Source organism: Vipera berus (genome assembly GCF_964194415.1).
Source record: "Vipera berus genome assembly, chromosome: 1".
NCBI lineage: Eukaryota > Metazoa > Chordata > Lepidosauria > Squamata > Viperidae > Vipera > Vipera berus.
Genome location: NC_138202.1, coordinates 196,144,681 through 196,158,014, shown reverse-complemented (window position 1 = coordinate 196,158,014; position 13,334 = coordinate 196,144,681). Strand labels below are relative to the sequence as shown.

Below are 13,334 nucleotides of genomic sequence, written 5' to 3'. Positions count from 1 at the left end.
AGGGGCCGGTGCTCATCTCCGTTTCAAAGCCGAAGAGCCAGCATTTGTCCGAAGACGTCTCCATGGTCATGTGGCCAGCATGACTAGACACCAAAGGTGCACGGAACGCTGTTACCTTTCCCACCGTAGTGGTCCCTATTTTTCTACTTGCATTTTTACATGCTTCCGAACTGCTAGGTTGGCAGAAGCTCGGACGAGTAACAGGCACTCACTGTTTCGCGGCACTCGGGATTCGACCCATCAAACTGCCGACCATCTGATCGACAAGCTGTGTCCTAACCCACTGAGCCACCGCGTCCCTTATGTGTGTGTGTGTATATGTATGTATATATATGTGTATATATATGTATGTATATATATATATATGTATATATATATATGCATATATGTGTATATATATATATGCGTATATGTGTATATATATATGCGTATATGTGTATATATATATATGCGTATATATATATATATATATATATATATATATATATATATATATATATATATGCACACACACACACACATATACATACATATATACATATACATATACACATACACACACACCCAGAAAAAAATGTGACTGGTGTATTATGGTAACCTAAGGTTTGCTTACCCATACTTTAATAAATTACAGCTGGCTAGGTTCATAACACATGCTAAGATATAAATCAATTTAGAAGCCACAAGTGATGGGCTTCAGCATCAAACAAATCCATAATGTGGTTTAGTTTTAGCTTAGTATTTCTGAGCTCAGCTTTTACATTATTCTGTGTGCGTAAAAAAAGAAATTGGAGTGACTGAAATTCTAATCAGTCCATATTGCAAGAACAATGTGTTGTAGTATGGTTCCTCTGCACCACTAAACATGAGATATAGTATGAAAGATGGTAGATTGTGGACGGTTATAGCCATGTCTCAATATTCTATCCAGTGGATGGAGAAGATCAAATTGTTGTCTGGAATGGTTCACTTCCTGCTTCACTTAAGCTATTTTTAAGCATATCCAAGGAGGCAGCCCATGGAAATTAATGGTTAAAACCCAAAGTTTAAGGCAGCAAATGAGGCAAAGCAAGAGAGGGAGGAGAAGTGTGGATTAGGACCTAGAGCAAATCAGAACAGGAGAAAAGCCAGAAACCTGGCACACTTCCCCATTCTTTGTGAACAAAGTCTAAGTGTCACCAGTGCAAGGATAACCTGCCATTAGATCTTCAGTCCAAAACAACTTAATTGTTTTGGGATTGTGCTACAAAATATTACCATTACCCTCCATTATTTAGAATGATTGAACTTTCCTTTCAAGCTTTTTCCTTCAGTGTATAATGATGCTGTTAAATCACTTCCAAATTCTTTTTTATTTTATAAGATAATTTTCTGAAGACTGCATTTTATGCATTTTGATCACAGCAAACTAAACAGGATACTGCCACAATACATGAGGAGTGCATACTCAACATTTAATGTAATTCTAGCAAGATTTTGTTGCGAGAGATTTGGTGATGATCAATACACAGCACATTCATGATATTCAGTAAATATTTTCTATTTTGTTTTTTTTGGAGTAGAAATACATTTTCTTGTTTCCTTCCATAAAGACTATTAGTGAGTACTTTTATTAACCTAATACTAAAACCCATGTCATAAAAGTCATCCTAGCACTATACACGGTTTCCCCATAACCTATGGTGAAAGACTGCTGTTACAATAAACAAATACAATTTGCTCTCACAAGTACAAAATATAGGCATATGCACAATGCAACACAGGAAACAAAAGATGTATCAGGAGGATTTGGTCAAGTGTGGAAAAACTATGTCATTACTCAGCAACAGGGACCAAATAATAATAATAATCATGTAATGAAGAAATTGCCACAAGGAAGAAAAGCTGAATCAGGAGTAGCATCTGATGTTGCATTTAGAGACGACTTTTGGACTCCTCCGTATTTAAGCCATCTCTCACATTCTGATGATCATTTAGTCATGCGCTAGATAGAAACTCCACCGCAGTTTCCTTTTCGTCAACTAGCTCCTTAGCAGTCAAATCCATCTTCTCACGGGAGAAGTCGTTAATAGGAAGGCCTTCAACAAACTTCCATGTTTTATCCTGTGAAGATGTTGGTAAGATTAAAACCTGTAACATTCTCTGCAAACTCTATATAATTATACGGCAACAAAGTATTTTGGTATTATTTTGCTGATTGTCTGGATTTTTACACCCAGATATGGTATGCCTAGCTATAGAAACTGCATTACCTTAGATTTATTACACTAATCTGTTTTTGGATAGAAAGATTTTTAGATTATCTAACTACACTCTCCTTGCGCCTTTGCTTTCATCAAATCAGGATTAAGTTTTTTTGAAGCAAATAAATGGGTTTATAAGAAAAAGATGAAATATTGTACTAACTGCATCTGTAATTTAAAGATACATTTTTATTTATATGTGTCAAACGTATATCAAATCAATAATTTTAGAAATAATCATTCAAATACTGCAAGTCTATGGTATTTTAAATGCAATTATTCACAGCAACCTGCCACTGTGAACCAACATTTAGGATTATTTTTTTACTCAATACAGATTTACAGGCACTGATATTTTGTCAAAATATTGGAGAATTCAAGCTATGAATTCTGCTTACTGAGGAAGGAGAATGCTAGAAATTGTCACATTAGCAACAGTAAATGTGGACTTTTATTCGGGTATAAAATTAAATATATACTTCTTACACACCTTTGATAATACAACAGGAAATGAATAGATCAAATCATCAGGGACACCGTAGGAGTTCCCATCAGAAATAACACCCATAGAAACAAATTCACCCTTTAAAAGAAAATCAAAATAATTAATGTGATATATTTCTACCAGTGCAATAATTCATGCTGTAATGCTTTGTATAAAAATACATTCCATAGGAAAAGTTCTGTGTCTTATAGCATTTTATTACATTCTTAATAGTATACTAAAAGACCAAATTAATATCTTTACACTTATTAAATTACATCCCACCCCTGCGAAAACATTCAAGAAAATATATGTATCTCAATCAAACAGAGATCATGTACCCAATAAAACTTGAGCTAATTATTATGTTTTGAAGAGCTCTGTTCTAAGCCCAAAGGCCCCATGGGCAACGCTTACCTCAGAAGTGCCAAACCAGATGTCTCTCACATGATCACAGATAGCTTTGGCCGCAGACATTGCACTTGACAGTTTCCTGGCCTTAATAACAGCTGCCCCCCGCTGCTGAACAGTCTAAAGTATTAAAAAGTATAATACAGGATTATTTGTGTGTATTGTTGTCGTAGTCCTCAATGATTCATAGAGAATCCAAGAGCCAGAGGTTTGCTGCACTAATTAGTCAGGGATATTATGCCAATGTCTCGAACTCTAGAATTACAAGTGAAGTAAACTATACTAAGCTTGAACATGGTACAAAGTACTGTTCAGTAACAGAGACAGCATCTTAGCACCATGAAGATTTTATCTGGAGATAACAGCTTGGAGGCAATTCAGACAACACAAAGATTTAATGAAAAAACACATATAGGATGGTTTGAATTTTATAACTAATTTGAGCTACCATCCATATAGACAAATAAGATGCATTCCTACGAAAGAGGGATATCATAATAAGATCAAGTTAGGGATATTAGAAACCATACTAATTTATCTAGACTACAAATTGATTTTTTTGGTCCATGACAGATACATGATTTTCACTGCTGCTCTTTGAAATAAGCAGTGACATATTCATCTCCAAGATACGACCATCCAGACCGTATGCTGTCAAAGTGAAAACAGAAGTACAATCATCTAAAACCATTACTTACTGTAATGAAGTCACCTTTCAGCCAGTTATCATCTTTCACTGCTTCATAAACTCCAGTATATTTCCCTTGTATTTTCACTTTGGCATGATTAACATCTGGATACTGAGTAGAAGAGTGATTTCCCCAGATAATGCAATTCTTGACATCCTTAGCAGTCACACCAACTTTCAGAGCAATCTAGTTTGAAGTGAGGGAGAAGAATCTGCCCACATCATTTTGACAATTTCAAATATGTTTCAGTTAAATGCTCTGCTTTATATAGTTAGCAAGGTGGAATTTAAAAATTCATACCTACCTGAGATTTAGCTCTGTTGTGATCCAGACGAGTTAAACAACTGAAATTCTCTTTTGGTATGGTTGGAGCTGATTTTGAAGCAATTAGGCAATTAGTGTTTGCTGGATTACCTACCACAATAACCTGTTAAGAGAAAAGTCAGACTTAATTACAGGAAGGCTAATGGACGATAGGAGGTGTAAAATGTACCAAGCTCTATAATTTTGCTCTCTGGAGAAAATACTATTTCATTCAATATTGTTTTTTAATGTCCCCATGTCCCGCTGTTGGCTTAACATTATCTGTAGCTCTTCCACAGCGTGGGGACTTGGGAGAATACATTGATATAGCATGAATGCTGATTTAGTAAAGCAGCTGAATCTGGTTGAGGGAGTCAGGCAGTAAACTATGTCACTTATATTCACCTTAACTGTCTTCTTTGCATACTTGTCCAATGCGGTTCCTTGGGATTTAAAAATTTTTACATTTGCCTTGAGAAGATCTTTCCGTTCCATGCCTTCTTTTCTTGGCATTGAACCAACCAGAATGGCTACATCAAGGTCTTTGAATGCAACATCTTCTTTGTCAGTTGCAATTACCTCTATAAGCAGAGAGGAAAAGATCAACAATCCCATTTAAAAGATGAGTTCATGGATCTATTTTGAAGAAAAATCAATGAACTATTTATTGATAGCTGAACACAGTTCTAGTTGAAATTTCATTGTGAATCAGAACCTATGTAACGATTTTCAGATGCGAGCTTATCAAAATAAAGATTAATGTTTCAATCTGAGAAAAGGCAGAATATATATATCTAATGAAATGAAACTTTGTGGCTGTCATTCTTGATACTTGTTTTCTTATGATCATCAAAATAAAGCTTAGGTGCAACAGATCTTGAAAACCAGCAATAAATAGGTCATTCACCACTGAAGTTATTTGTGAAAGTAAAATCAGTTGATTTTTAATTACATGTAACATTCATTAAGTAAGATCTATTTAATAATTTCACTTTAAAGTGTTTTTCTTACTAGACTTAGGACAATTGGGACTAGAATCTTGGTTGTTAAGTAAAGCAATCATTAAGCAAGATATTATGCGACCACAAAACAGCCATAACCCTGGCACTCCTGGTAATGCTCGTTAAGCAACCTCACTGGTTATTAAACAGCCAGAGTTCTAGATAAAGTGTGTGGAGGTGACCCTTTGGGAAAGGGAAGGCTCTGGGAGTCCCACCATAGGCTGTGGTATAAGTTGCGGGTGGTGGTGATGGTGCCTCTACTTGCTCCCCGGAAGCCCAGGAAACTTCGGCCCACTTCCCACCTTGCCAGATCTAGGCGGCTTCTGCCCGCTTCCTCTCTAACCAACACAAACAAATCACCTCACTCTCCTTTGGTGTTTTTCTCCAGACGTTGACCAAGTATGCTCAGCCTATGTTAGGCATAGCTTTCTTACCACCTCATGCCATTCTCCAATCAGGCTTCATTTTCAGTACTTCATAAGCCTCTTTGTCCAAACTGCACAATTTGAGAGAGAGGATTCAGAAGGATTGCAAAAGTGGCTCCATTTTTGCGGTCTTTCAGATGTCTTCTCCAAATTGTCAATTTGGCAACAACTTCCAAAGCATTGGAAGAATGGAACCCACTTAAGAGAATGGCACAAGGCAGCCTCAGCAAGAACACCGCACATCATAAGTAGCTGGAGAAAAACATCAAAGCTAAATTGAATGATTTGCACACACACACTGGTAGGGCAGAGAGTGGGTCAAGGCCTCCCAAGCCTGATGGGGAAGGGAGTGGGTCGAAGCCTCCTGGGCTTGGTGTGAGTGAGCCAGCCAAGGTATCCTGGCCAGGTGGGAAGCAGGCTAAAGCCTCCCTGGCTATGGCAGTTTTGCATACACTGATGGGTCACGTGGGCACCTGCAATAGTACCTCAAGCAGTTGCAAATATGAACTACCAAGTGCCCAAATTTTGATTATGTGACTGCAGGGGCACTGCAATGGCTGTAACTTTGGGCACCGGTTATAATTGCCTTTGTTCAGTACTGTCAGAATTTTGCATGCTCACTGAACAAATTATAAGTCAAGGACTACGTGTATTACAAATGAAATGCTCCAGCACACTTGAAGTATTGTTTCTTTAAACCTGGTAATTCATTTCCTTTACAAGCTGATATTTCAGTTCATCGAATGCAGAAACTTAGTTCCATAAACAATGTTGTGAAACTGGCAGTGTTTCTTGTGTTCAGAGGCCTAGTTCATCCAACCTAAACATTTGCATAGTATTAATTCTGATTTTTTGTCACCTCTTAAAAGAGGAAGAGCACAGTCTTGCAATTCCATAAGTACGCCATCCAAAACAGTCATCATGGGAGTGATATCCAACAGGACAAGAATAAGAGGCTGCAAAATAAAAATAGCTGAGTTTGTCACTTAGAACAAATCTTTGGCAAAATTGAACAGGTAAGTAAGTATAAATAGACTGGATTCCTTTCAATTTACCATGATATTCAAAGTACAGGGCTTTAGTGCTATCCCTTCTTTCACAGAGGAAAGGAATGGATGCCACCCCTGCAACATTCTTGTTTTAGCTTTTCCAGTTTTGTACCTAATATTAACACGTTACCTGCTCGGTGCCAAAAACATCGCCCTTTGCAATGCTGTAGAGTAGAGAATACGCAATCTGTCCAGCAGCACCAGTCACTAGGACTCTGATTGGCTCCGACTGGAAAAGAAAGGATATTTGTAGAAACCAATATATAGCTCTGGGAGAAACATTTTCTCTTGCTATTTGCTATACAGTACTTTTGGCAGAACTAACGTTTTTAAAGAACGTAAAGCTTAGAAAGAAGATTGTAAAAAAAATTGCTATTGTAACCAGCAAGTTATTTTATTTATTTATTTTATTTTAATTCCATTTATATCCCGCCCTTCTCCAAAGACTCAGGGCGGCTTACAAGCTTAGCAGTAGCCTTCATTCTGTTATATGCCTGCTTATTAGGGTTTTCACACACACCCCAAGCGGCATTATTACAAAGTCAGCTTAATTGCCCCCAACAATCTGGGTCCTCATTTTACCTACCTCGGAAGGATGGAAGGCTGAGTCAACCTTGAGCCTGGTGGGATGCGAACCTGCACTAATTGCAGGCAGCTGGTGTTACTTAAGGAGGCATTAGCCCACTGCTCCACCAATGTTAAGTGCAGTTAACATTTAAAAGAGAACTAGTCAGTCTGCCAGGAATTCTTTAGCTATTTTCAGCTATCCATAGATAAGAGTTAATACATAAAGTATAATCTGCCCTCTTTAGAATTGGAAAGTTGGACGACACAAGGTAAGACATTTCCTACCTTCTTGACACTTTGCATTAGCAATAGTACAATATTCAAATCTTATCTCCAAAATGCACAGGTGCAAGAAGCATTACAAATGCTAGTTGGATAAAATTTACGCAAGAACTGACCTTATGAACCAATGATAATTGCAACAGAATAAAGTAATCATGCAGTGCTGACAAAGGTGTTGCATTAGCATAGCAGCTTATAGGTGAAAGCTAGTTAGACTGTGAATCTGCGGTACAAGCATCCAGGAACAAAGAGCGTGCCCCATGCAAAGTCAATGTAGGCAAGATGAATATATGCAATACATGCAAGATAAATGTATATAATAGTTCAGAACTATTAATTTTAGTATACAAATGAATCCTGTCTGAACAAAATATTGATTTGTTCAAGTTACAAAAAATATTATTAATGAACCATTAACAAAAGCAGTAAAGATTTAGGCAACAATTGATATGTTTTTTCCCTATAATTTCTACATACCATTTAATTAGTGTCAAAAATAAAGGCATATTTCTTAGCAAAAAATATGTATAATGATATAATACCTATTTTGGGTAAGAGAGTTGAACATCCAAGTCAGGACATTTCAGAAAGCATTCCTATCATTTATAAAGACTTCCAAGCCATAGCCTATGAGCAAAGGTGTGAGGATTAAGACATCCCTTGCTCTTCTCCTTCACTCAGGGAAGTTTAAATGTCCCTAATCAAGAAGCAAATTGCACATCCTCAAAGCTCAATGTACAGTGCAATTTATAGGTCTCATTCCTGGCTCTAGAACTTGTTACTTTCTAACCTTTCTGAGACAATAATTCTGACAAGAATTTGGAAATGAAGCACGTGTCTACTTGAAGATCACCTTGAAAGTCACAAGACAAGGCATTACAGCAATACCACTAGGTCAAATATTGCAGCAGCTGCACAGCAGACCACCAAAGGGGTACTGTGACTGGGCAACTTGGCAGCATCTTCTGCAGTTGTCTGAAGAACCACATTTGAATACTTATGGTAGTGATTTCCAACTGGAAACAATGCTTCTCTTAATAGATAAATTACTAAAAAGTATCTCCTCCTTCTAACTTGTTAGCCATTTGTTCTATGTATCTATTACTTTTTTATTTCTGAAAGATGCTAACACTCTGTGAATTGTACTACAGAAACATTAAGAGACCAGGCAAAGTACAGTACAAATTTTCTAAATAAACTGGCATAAAGCAAGAGAATACATTTCTTTTAAAGAATTTTTCTCCAGAATGCAAGAGTTATATATAGCATGCCCTTCTTACTGCCCAGCTTTAAAAGAGTAAATTGTTCCAAAAACTCAACCCAGAACATACGTTCAATGTGGTGTAGTTTAGTCCTTGCAACATGGATCCTGGCTAATTCAGACGCGCTTGCCTTAAAATAGAGCAGTTATCATTCCCTCCGCTCTGCAACTAAAATTCCCAGGTGCCATTTAATTAGGTTTTCCTTACTCCCATGTTTCCCTGCTTGAGCTCCTACTTCAAGTCCACCTCTGGGTCTCCAAAAATTAACCATACTAGGTTCTTTTCTTCTAATAGCAGGAGCTTCCAAGCATTAAAGGAGTAACCTCCCCTCTCGCCCATTTTGTAATACGAGCGTTGATCCGGATATTTATCTTCATCCGAGTCCTAAATAAATGGAAACAATTCCAGCTTTCCCACATTTACACAGGTTCGTCCACTGAATTACCGATGCAAACTCATTGCCTTCCTGTGGCCCCCTTGCTTTTTTCCTAGGGACAGACGCAGCATTCTTAGCTCCCTCCCACGGAGTTACACGCCAGTGGTTGTCATGCCCTTCTCTTTTATTGCGACTTGTATCTTATAATAACTCTATGCTTTACATCTCGCCAAACTATCTGTCCTCTAGCAGCGAAAGGGATAGTGAAATAGTACCAACCATAATGGGAACAGAAAACGCGATAGGCCTCCTTACTCGAGGTCACCTCTAACCGCAGTCTCAGCTCCAGCAAAGAGACAGCGCGTCTTGTTCGGAAGGTAATGAAAGGAGGCGAAGCCACCGCCCCCTATTTTCCAACCGCTTGTTGTCACCTGGGAGCTGTAGTTCCAACACTCTAGTCTAAAGCAAAGATAATGGGACGCTTGTGGCGCTCAAAAGAACTACGTTTCCCAGAAGCCAACAGAACCTTACGTCATCCTCCGCCTTACGTCCAGTAATAAAAGCGAGAGAAGAATAAGATTTGAGTTAATGTTCGACGTAGAAATAACGCGCGTTTCAGTAAGGGAATAGGGTTCAAACTGTGTTGCGTACGCAGAAATGTGTGGGTAGATACATTTGTTTTTTATATATAGTAAAATATATTAAATACCTCGGCAGTATGTGTGAAATATGTTAAAATATTATGTTAATTATTGGAATTTTGCAGAAAAAGGTCAGTTTAAAGTAATTACATAAATGTAGTTTTATGTAATATACTATTTAAAAACCAGAAAACAGGGAAAGGCTATTGGACCAATACTTTTAAAAATATAGTACACATACTATATGTATTATACTGTACTATTTATGGTAGTTATTTACTTATTTACACAATTTATAACAATTTATTTCCCAACAGTGATTCTGGGTGGCACATAAGGCCTAAAAGCAAACAAAAACAACCCAGTTTAACAAAAGCCATAATGCCAGAGGCCACAAGCACATTCCAATTAAGAAAGAACAATATAAAGCATTAACTAGTAGAATTCACTTAACCGTATAGTTGAAATGCTTGAGGATTAATATTCAAGCTAAGTGAGTTTCTAAAAGAAAACAAGGATCGATGAAAAATAACACATTGAAATAACTGAAGAAAATTATGTAAATGAAAGTTTGATATTTTAATCTTGATCCTTCTATGCGTGAACAAATGAAACAAAATTTTTATTTGATTTTTATCCCACCTTTATTACTTTATACTTTATTACTCAAGGTCATGATCAACATAATACTCCTTCTCCTTCCTCCTCCTCCTCCTATTTTCCTCACAACCACAACCTCGTGAGATAGGATGAGGTAAAGAGTCCATAGTCACCCAGCCAGTTTTCATGTCTAAGCTGGGACTAGAACTCACAATCTCCTGGTTCCTAGGCTAGCACCTACACCATTACACTAAACTGGCTCTGTTAGCTCCTAACTCAGGAGTGTTAAACTGCCGGCAATGGGGAAAAAAGTCATGATACGTCGCGACACGTCATGTGATATCACGAGTTTGACATCCGAGTCCTCATAAATTCCCTCACCATACAATTAAGGCCTGAAAGGAAGGGGTGTGGACGATCAGTTAGAAGGGCTCTACTGCACAACTGAGAACAGCCAATCATTTTTTATCTCAGCACAGATGAGCAAAAAATAGATCTTAAAAAAAGGAATCATTAGCAGATAGCTGTAGCTTCCAGTTTGAAATCGAGGGGAAGTAAACTTTCTGTTCCCACTCAGCAATGGTTGTTTGAAGGACCATCTTTTCCCAATCAGATTTACTTGACTCACCAGAGCAGGGAGGACTTCTCTGTGTTGGGTCCCTCCCTGGGGAACATTGTCCCTGCATAGATAAGGTTGGCCCCACTTTGATACTCTTTTGCAAGGCCCGGATCTTAAAATGAAAGGATGTGGAGACCACAGCTATGGACTGAGAACTGAGGGGTACGCTTGTAGCCCAATGTGCTTAGTACAGGACGTGATGATGAAACATTACAAATGGCAAAGAGGGAGAGAGAAATGCAAGAAGTTGTCCTCTTCACAGGCTCTGACACTGATTTTATTTTTTTTGGTCTAACAAAGTCAGTTTGGTGTAGTGGTTAAGGTACCAGGCTAGAAACCAGGAGACCATGAGTTCTAGTGTCGCCTAATAGGTATGAAGCCAGCTTGTATAATCTTAGGCGAGTCACTTTCTCTCAGTCACAGGAAGGAGGCAAGGGCAAACTGGTTCTGAACAAATTCTGAAATAATGACAAGAAAGCTGGGACTAGGCCAGACTGTTAGTAGGAGTCAATAATGATTTGAAGGAACAAACAACTACAAATCAGCAGCCAAAGAAATCTGGTTGCGTCCAGGCTATCTTGTGCATAGGGAAAGATGACAAATATCTTTCACACAGCAATCCAATGGAATCTGTGTGAGTAAAGGTGGACTGTGTTTTTTGTGTGCGCAAAAGTTAAGATGCAGAATGTGACCAGTTATGGAAAAAAGCACTACAAAGGAGTGTAAGGATGTAAATGCATTGACTGTGCCATCAGTTTGTGTCATCTCTTAGCAACCATGTTGATAGATTTTTTCCATGACAATCTATCCCTCACTTGATCTTTCAGATCTTCCTATGATGTTGTAAGAAGTCAGCACCCCCCTCCTATAGAAAGAAATATCTGGGGGATATTAAAAAAGGTAGAATATTATATTTCTTGAAAGTAATAATATAAAATCTTAGGCAGAAGCCACCCCACCCCACCCCAGCCCAAAATCTCTCTTCCCCAAGCAGAAACCAGCTTTTAGAAATGCAGATTTGATAATTCTGTTCAGAAAGACGGCCACACATTCATAAGCAAAATGTCTTCAGCCATAGCACCAGGGGTTTGAGCTGATGGAATTAGAAAAAACAAAGACTCCCAAGGACAAAACATGACCTTTAAGACATGATAGAATTAACCCACCACCATTAGAATACCAAAAGGGCACACTGAAGCTCAGGTCAAAGTTCATTGCACAGGAACAGGAAGAACCTCAAATACAAAGCCGTAGGGACAACTCCAAACACAACCCACCACTCCCAGCTCCATTTTGTCAGCTTTCCCAGAACTGCATGCTGTTGCTGTTCTGTTCTTCAATAAACTGAACCTTCTTTCCTAAGTAGCCTCCATTTTGTTTTTTTCCAGCTTGGACTGGGCCCTGGAGATTTATTTTTTTAACAAGTGTATTCATCACCAGTGAAACTGAATTCATCCTTCTTGTTGCTGCTCTCTTCCTCCGCCTCCTTTGACCTTTCCTAACATTAGAGCTTCCTTCAAAGAGCTAGGTCTTCACTTATCTGAAGTAGGATAAATACAGAAAGATTGAGGGATCCGCTATATATAAACTAAAGTTAGTGCTTTCATATTGTTACCAAGAAAATGTTAAGGACACGCCCAAATATTTATCAGGAGCTGAGCTCAATGTGAGACAACCTTTAGCAGCAAGCAAAAGAGATAATCATTTTTTCTGAGGCTTTATTTAAAGATTTAAGTAAATTGTGTGCAGTTCTGATAAAATATAATGCATTGTTATACCACTATAAAACTACAATACTGTATGTGTAAATGCATCAGTTACGCAGAATACGTGCTTATTTGCAGGAAACAATGTTAATCCTGAAGATTAGAAACAAAGCAGGGACGTACACGCATCATTTACAAACGGGGCAATTGTTTATGCCTTGCCACAGACGAGCATACAAATGTATACTCGTATTAGGTATACCTCTACAGTTTTCTTCTCTCAACCAGAGGTTTTTTGAGGGATTCGCGATTGCTGCGCACGCGCACCTAAATCAGGCGCCGACTCCTTCTTCCGGACTCGGGGTGAGTTCGCGCTTCGCCGGTTGCCAAGTAACGGGAGGAAAGCGCGCGCTGAAGAGGAAGAGGAGCGGCTTCCTTGCGGCCGCGGCTTCCATTTGCCTCCGGCTGCCTTTCACGAAGTATTGTTTTCATTCCGGCTCTTCTCTTATTGAAAGGTGAGCTGAGGGGTGACTGCTAATGGAGGAAAGTCCAAAGGCAAGAAGAGGAGAGGGAGCCGGCCACCAGTTTTTCCACTTGGGGGTGGGGTGGGAATCTGAGCTGCTCTCGGCCGTATTTATTTATGATTCCGTGTTTCGTAACTATTCCCTGACTTCTC

The 13,334-nt window shown here is 38.5% G+C and overlaps 1 protein-coding gene across 1 annotated transcript; it reads right to left on the bottom strand.

Moving 5' to 3' along the window:
• Positions 1–722: 722 nt before the first annotated feature.
• MDH1 (malate dehydrogenase 1) lies at positions 723–9,497 on the bottom strand. The gene is made up of 9 exons (XM_081314447.1): positions 9,372–9,497; positions 6,736–6,834; positions 6,416–6,512; positions 4,536–4,711; positions 4,132–4,254; positions 3,837–4,013; positions 3,145–3,258; positions 2,734–2,826; positions 723–2,103 (listed from the first exon to the last, which is right to left on the bottom strand). The coding sequence occupies exons 1-9, from the start codon at positions 9,372–9,374 to the stop codon at positions 1,978–1,980; spliced, it is 1,008 nt and encodes a 335-aa protein (XP_081170573.1). The 5' UTR covers positions 9,375–9,497; the 3' UTR covers positions 723–1,977.
• Positions 9,498–13,334: the final 3,837 nt, after the last annotated feature.

What these genes read in the sequence shown, in the direction of transcription:
- MDH1 (XM_081314447.1), bottom strand. An exon ending in TGCTCTTCCTCTTTTAAGAG is followed by an intron (nt 4,712 to 6,415) that starts GTGACAAAAAAT and finishes CTCTGCTTATAG; the next exon opens with AGGTAATTGCAACTGACAAA. An exon ending in TCTGGTTTGGCACTTCTGAG is followed by an intron (nt 2,827 to 3,144) that starts GTAAGCGTTGCC and finishes TTTCTTTTAAAG; the next exon opens with GGTGAATTTGTTTCTATGGG.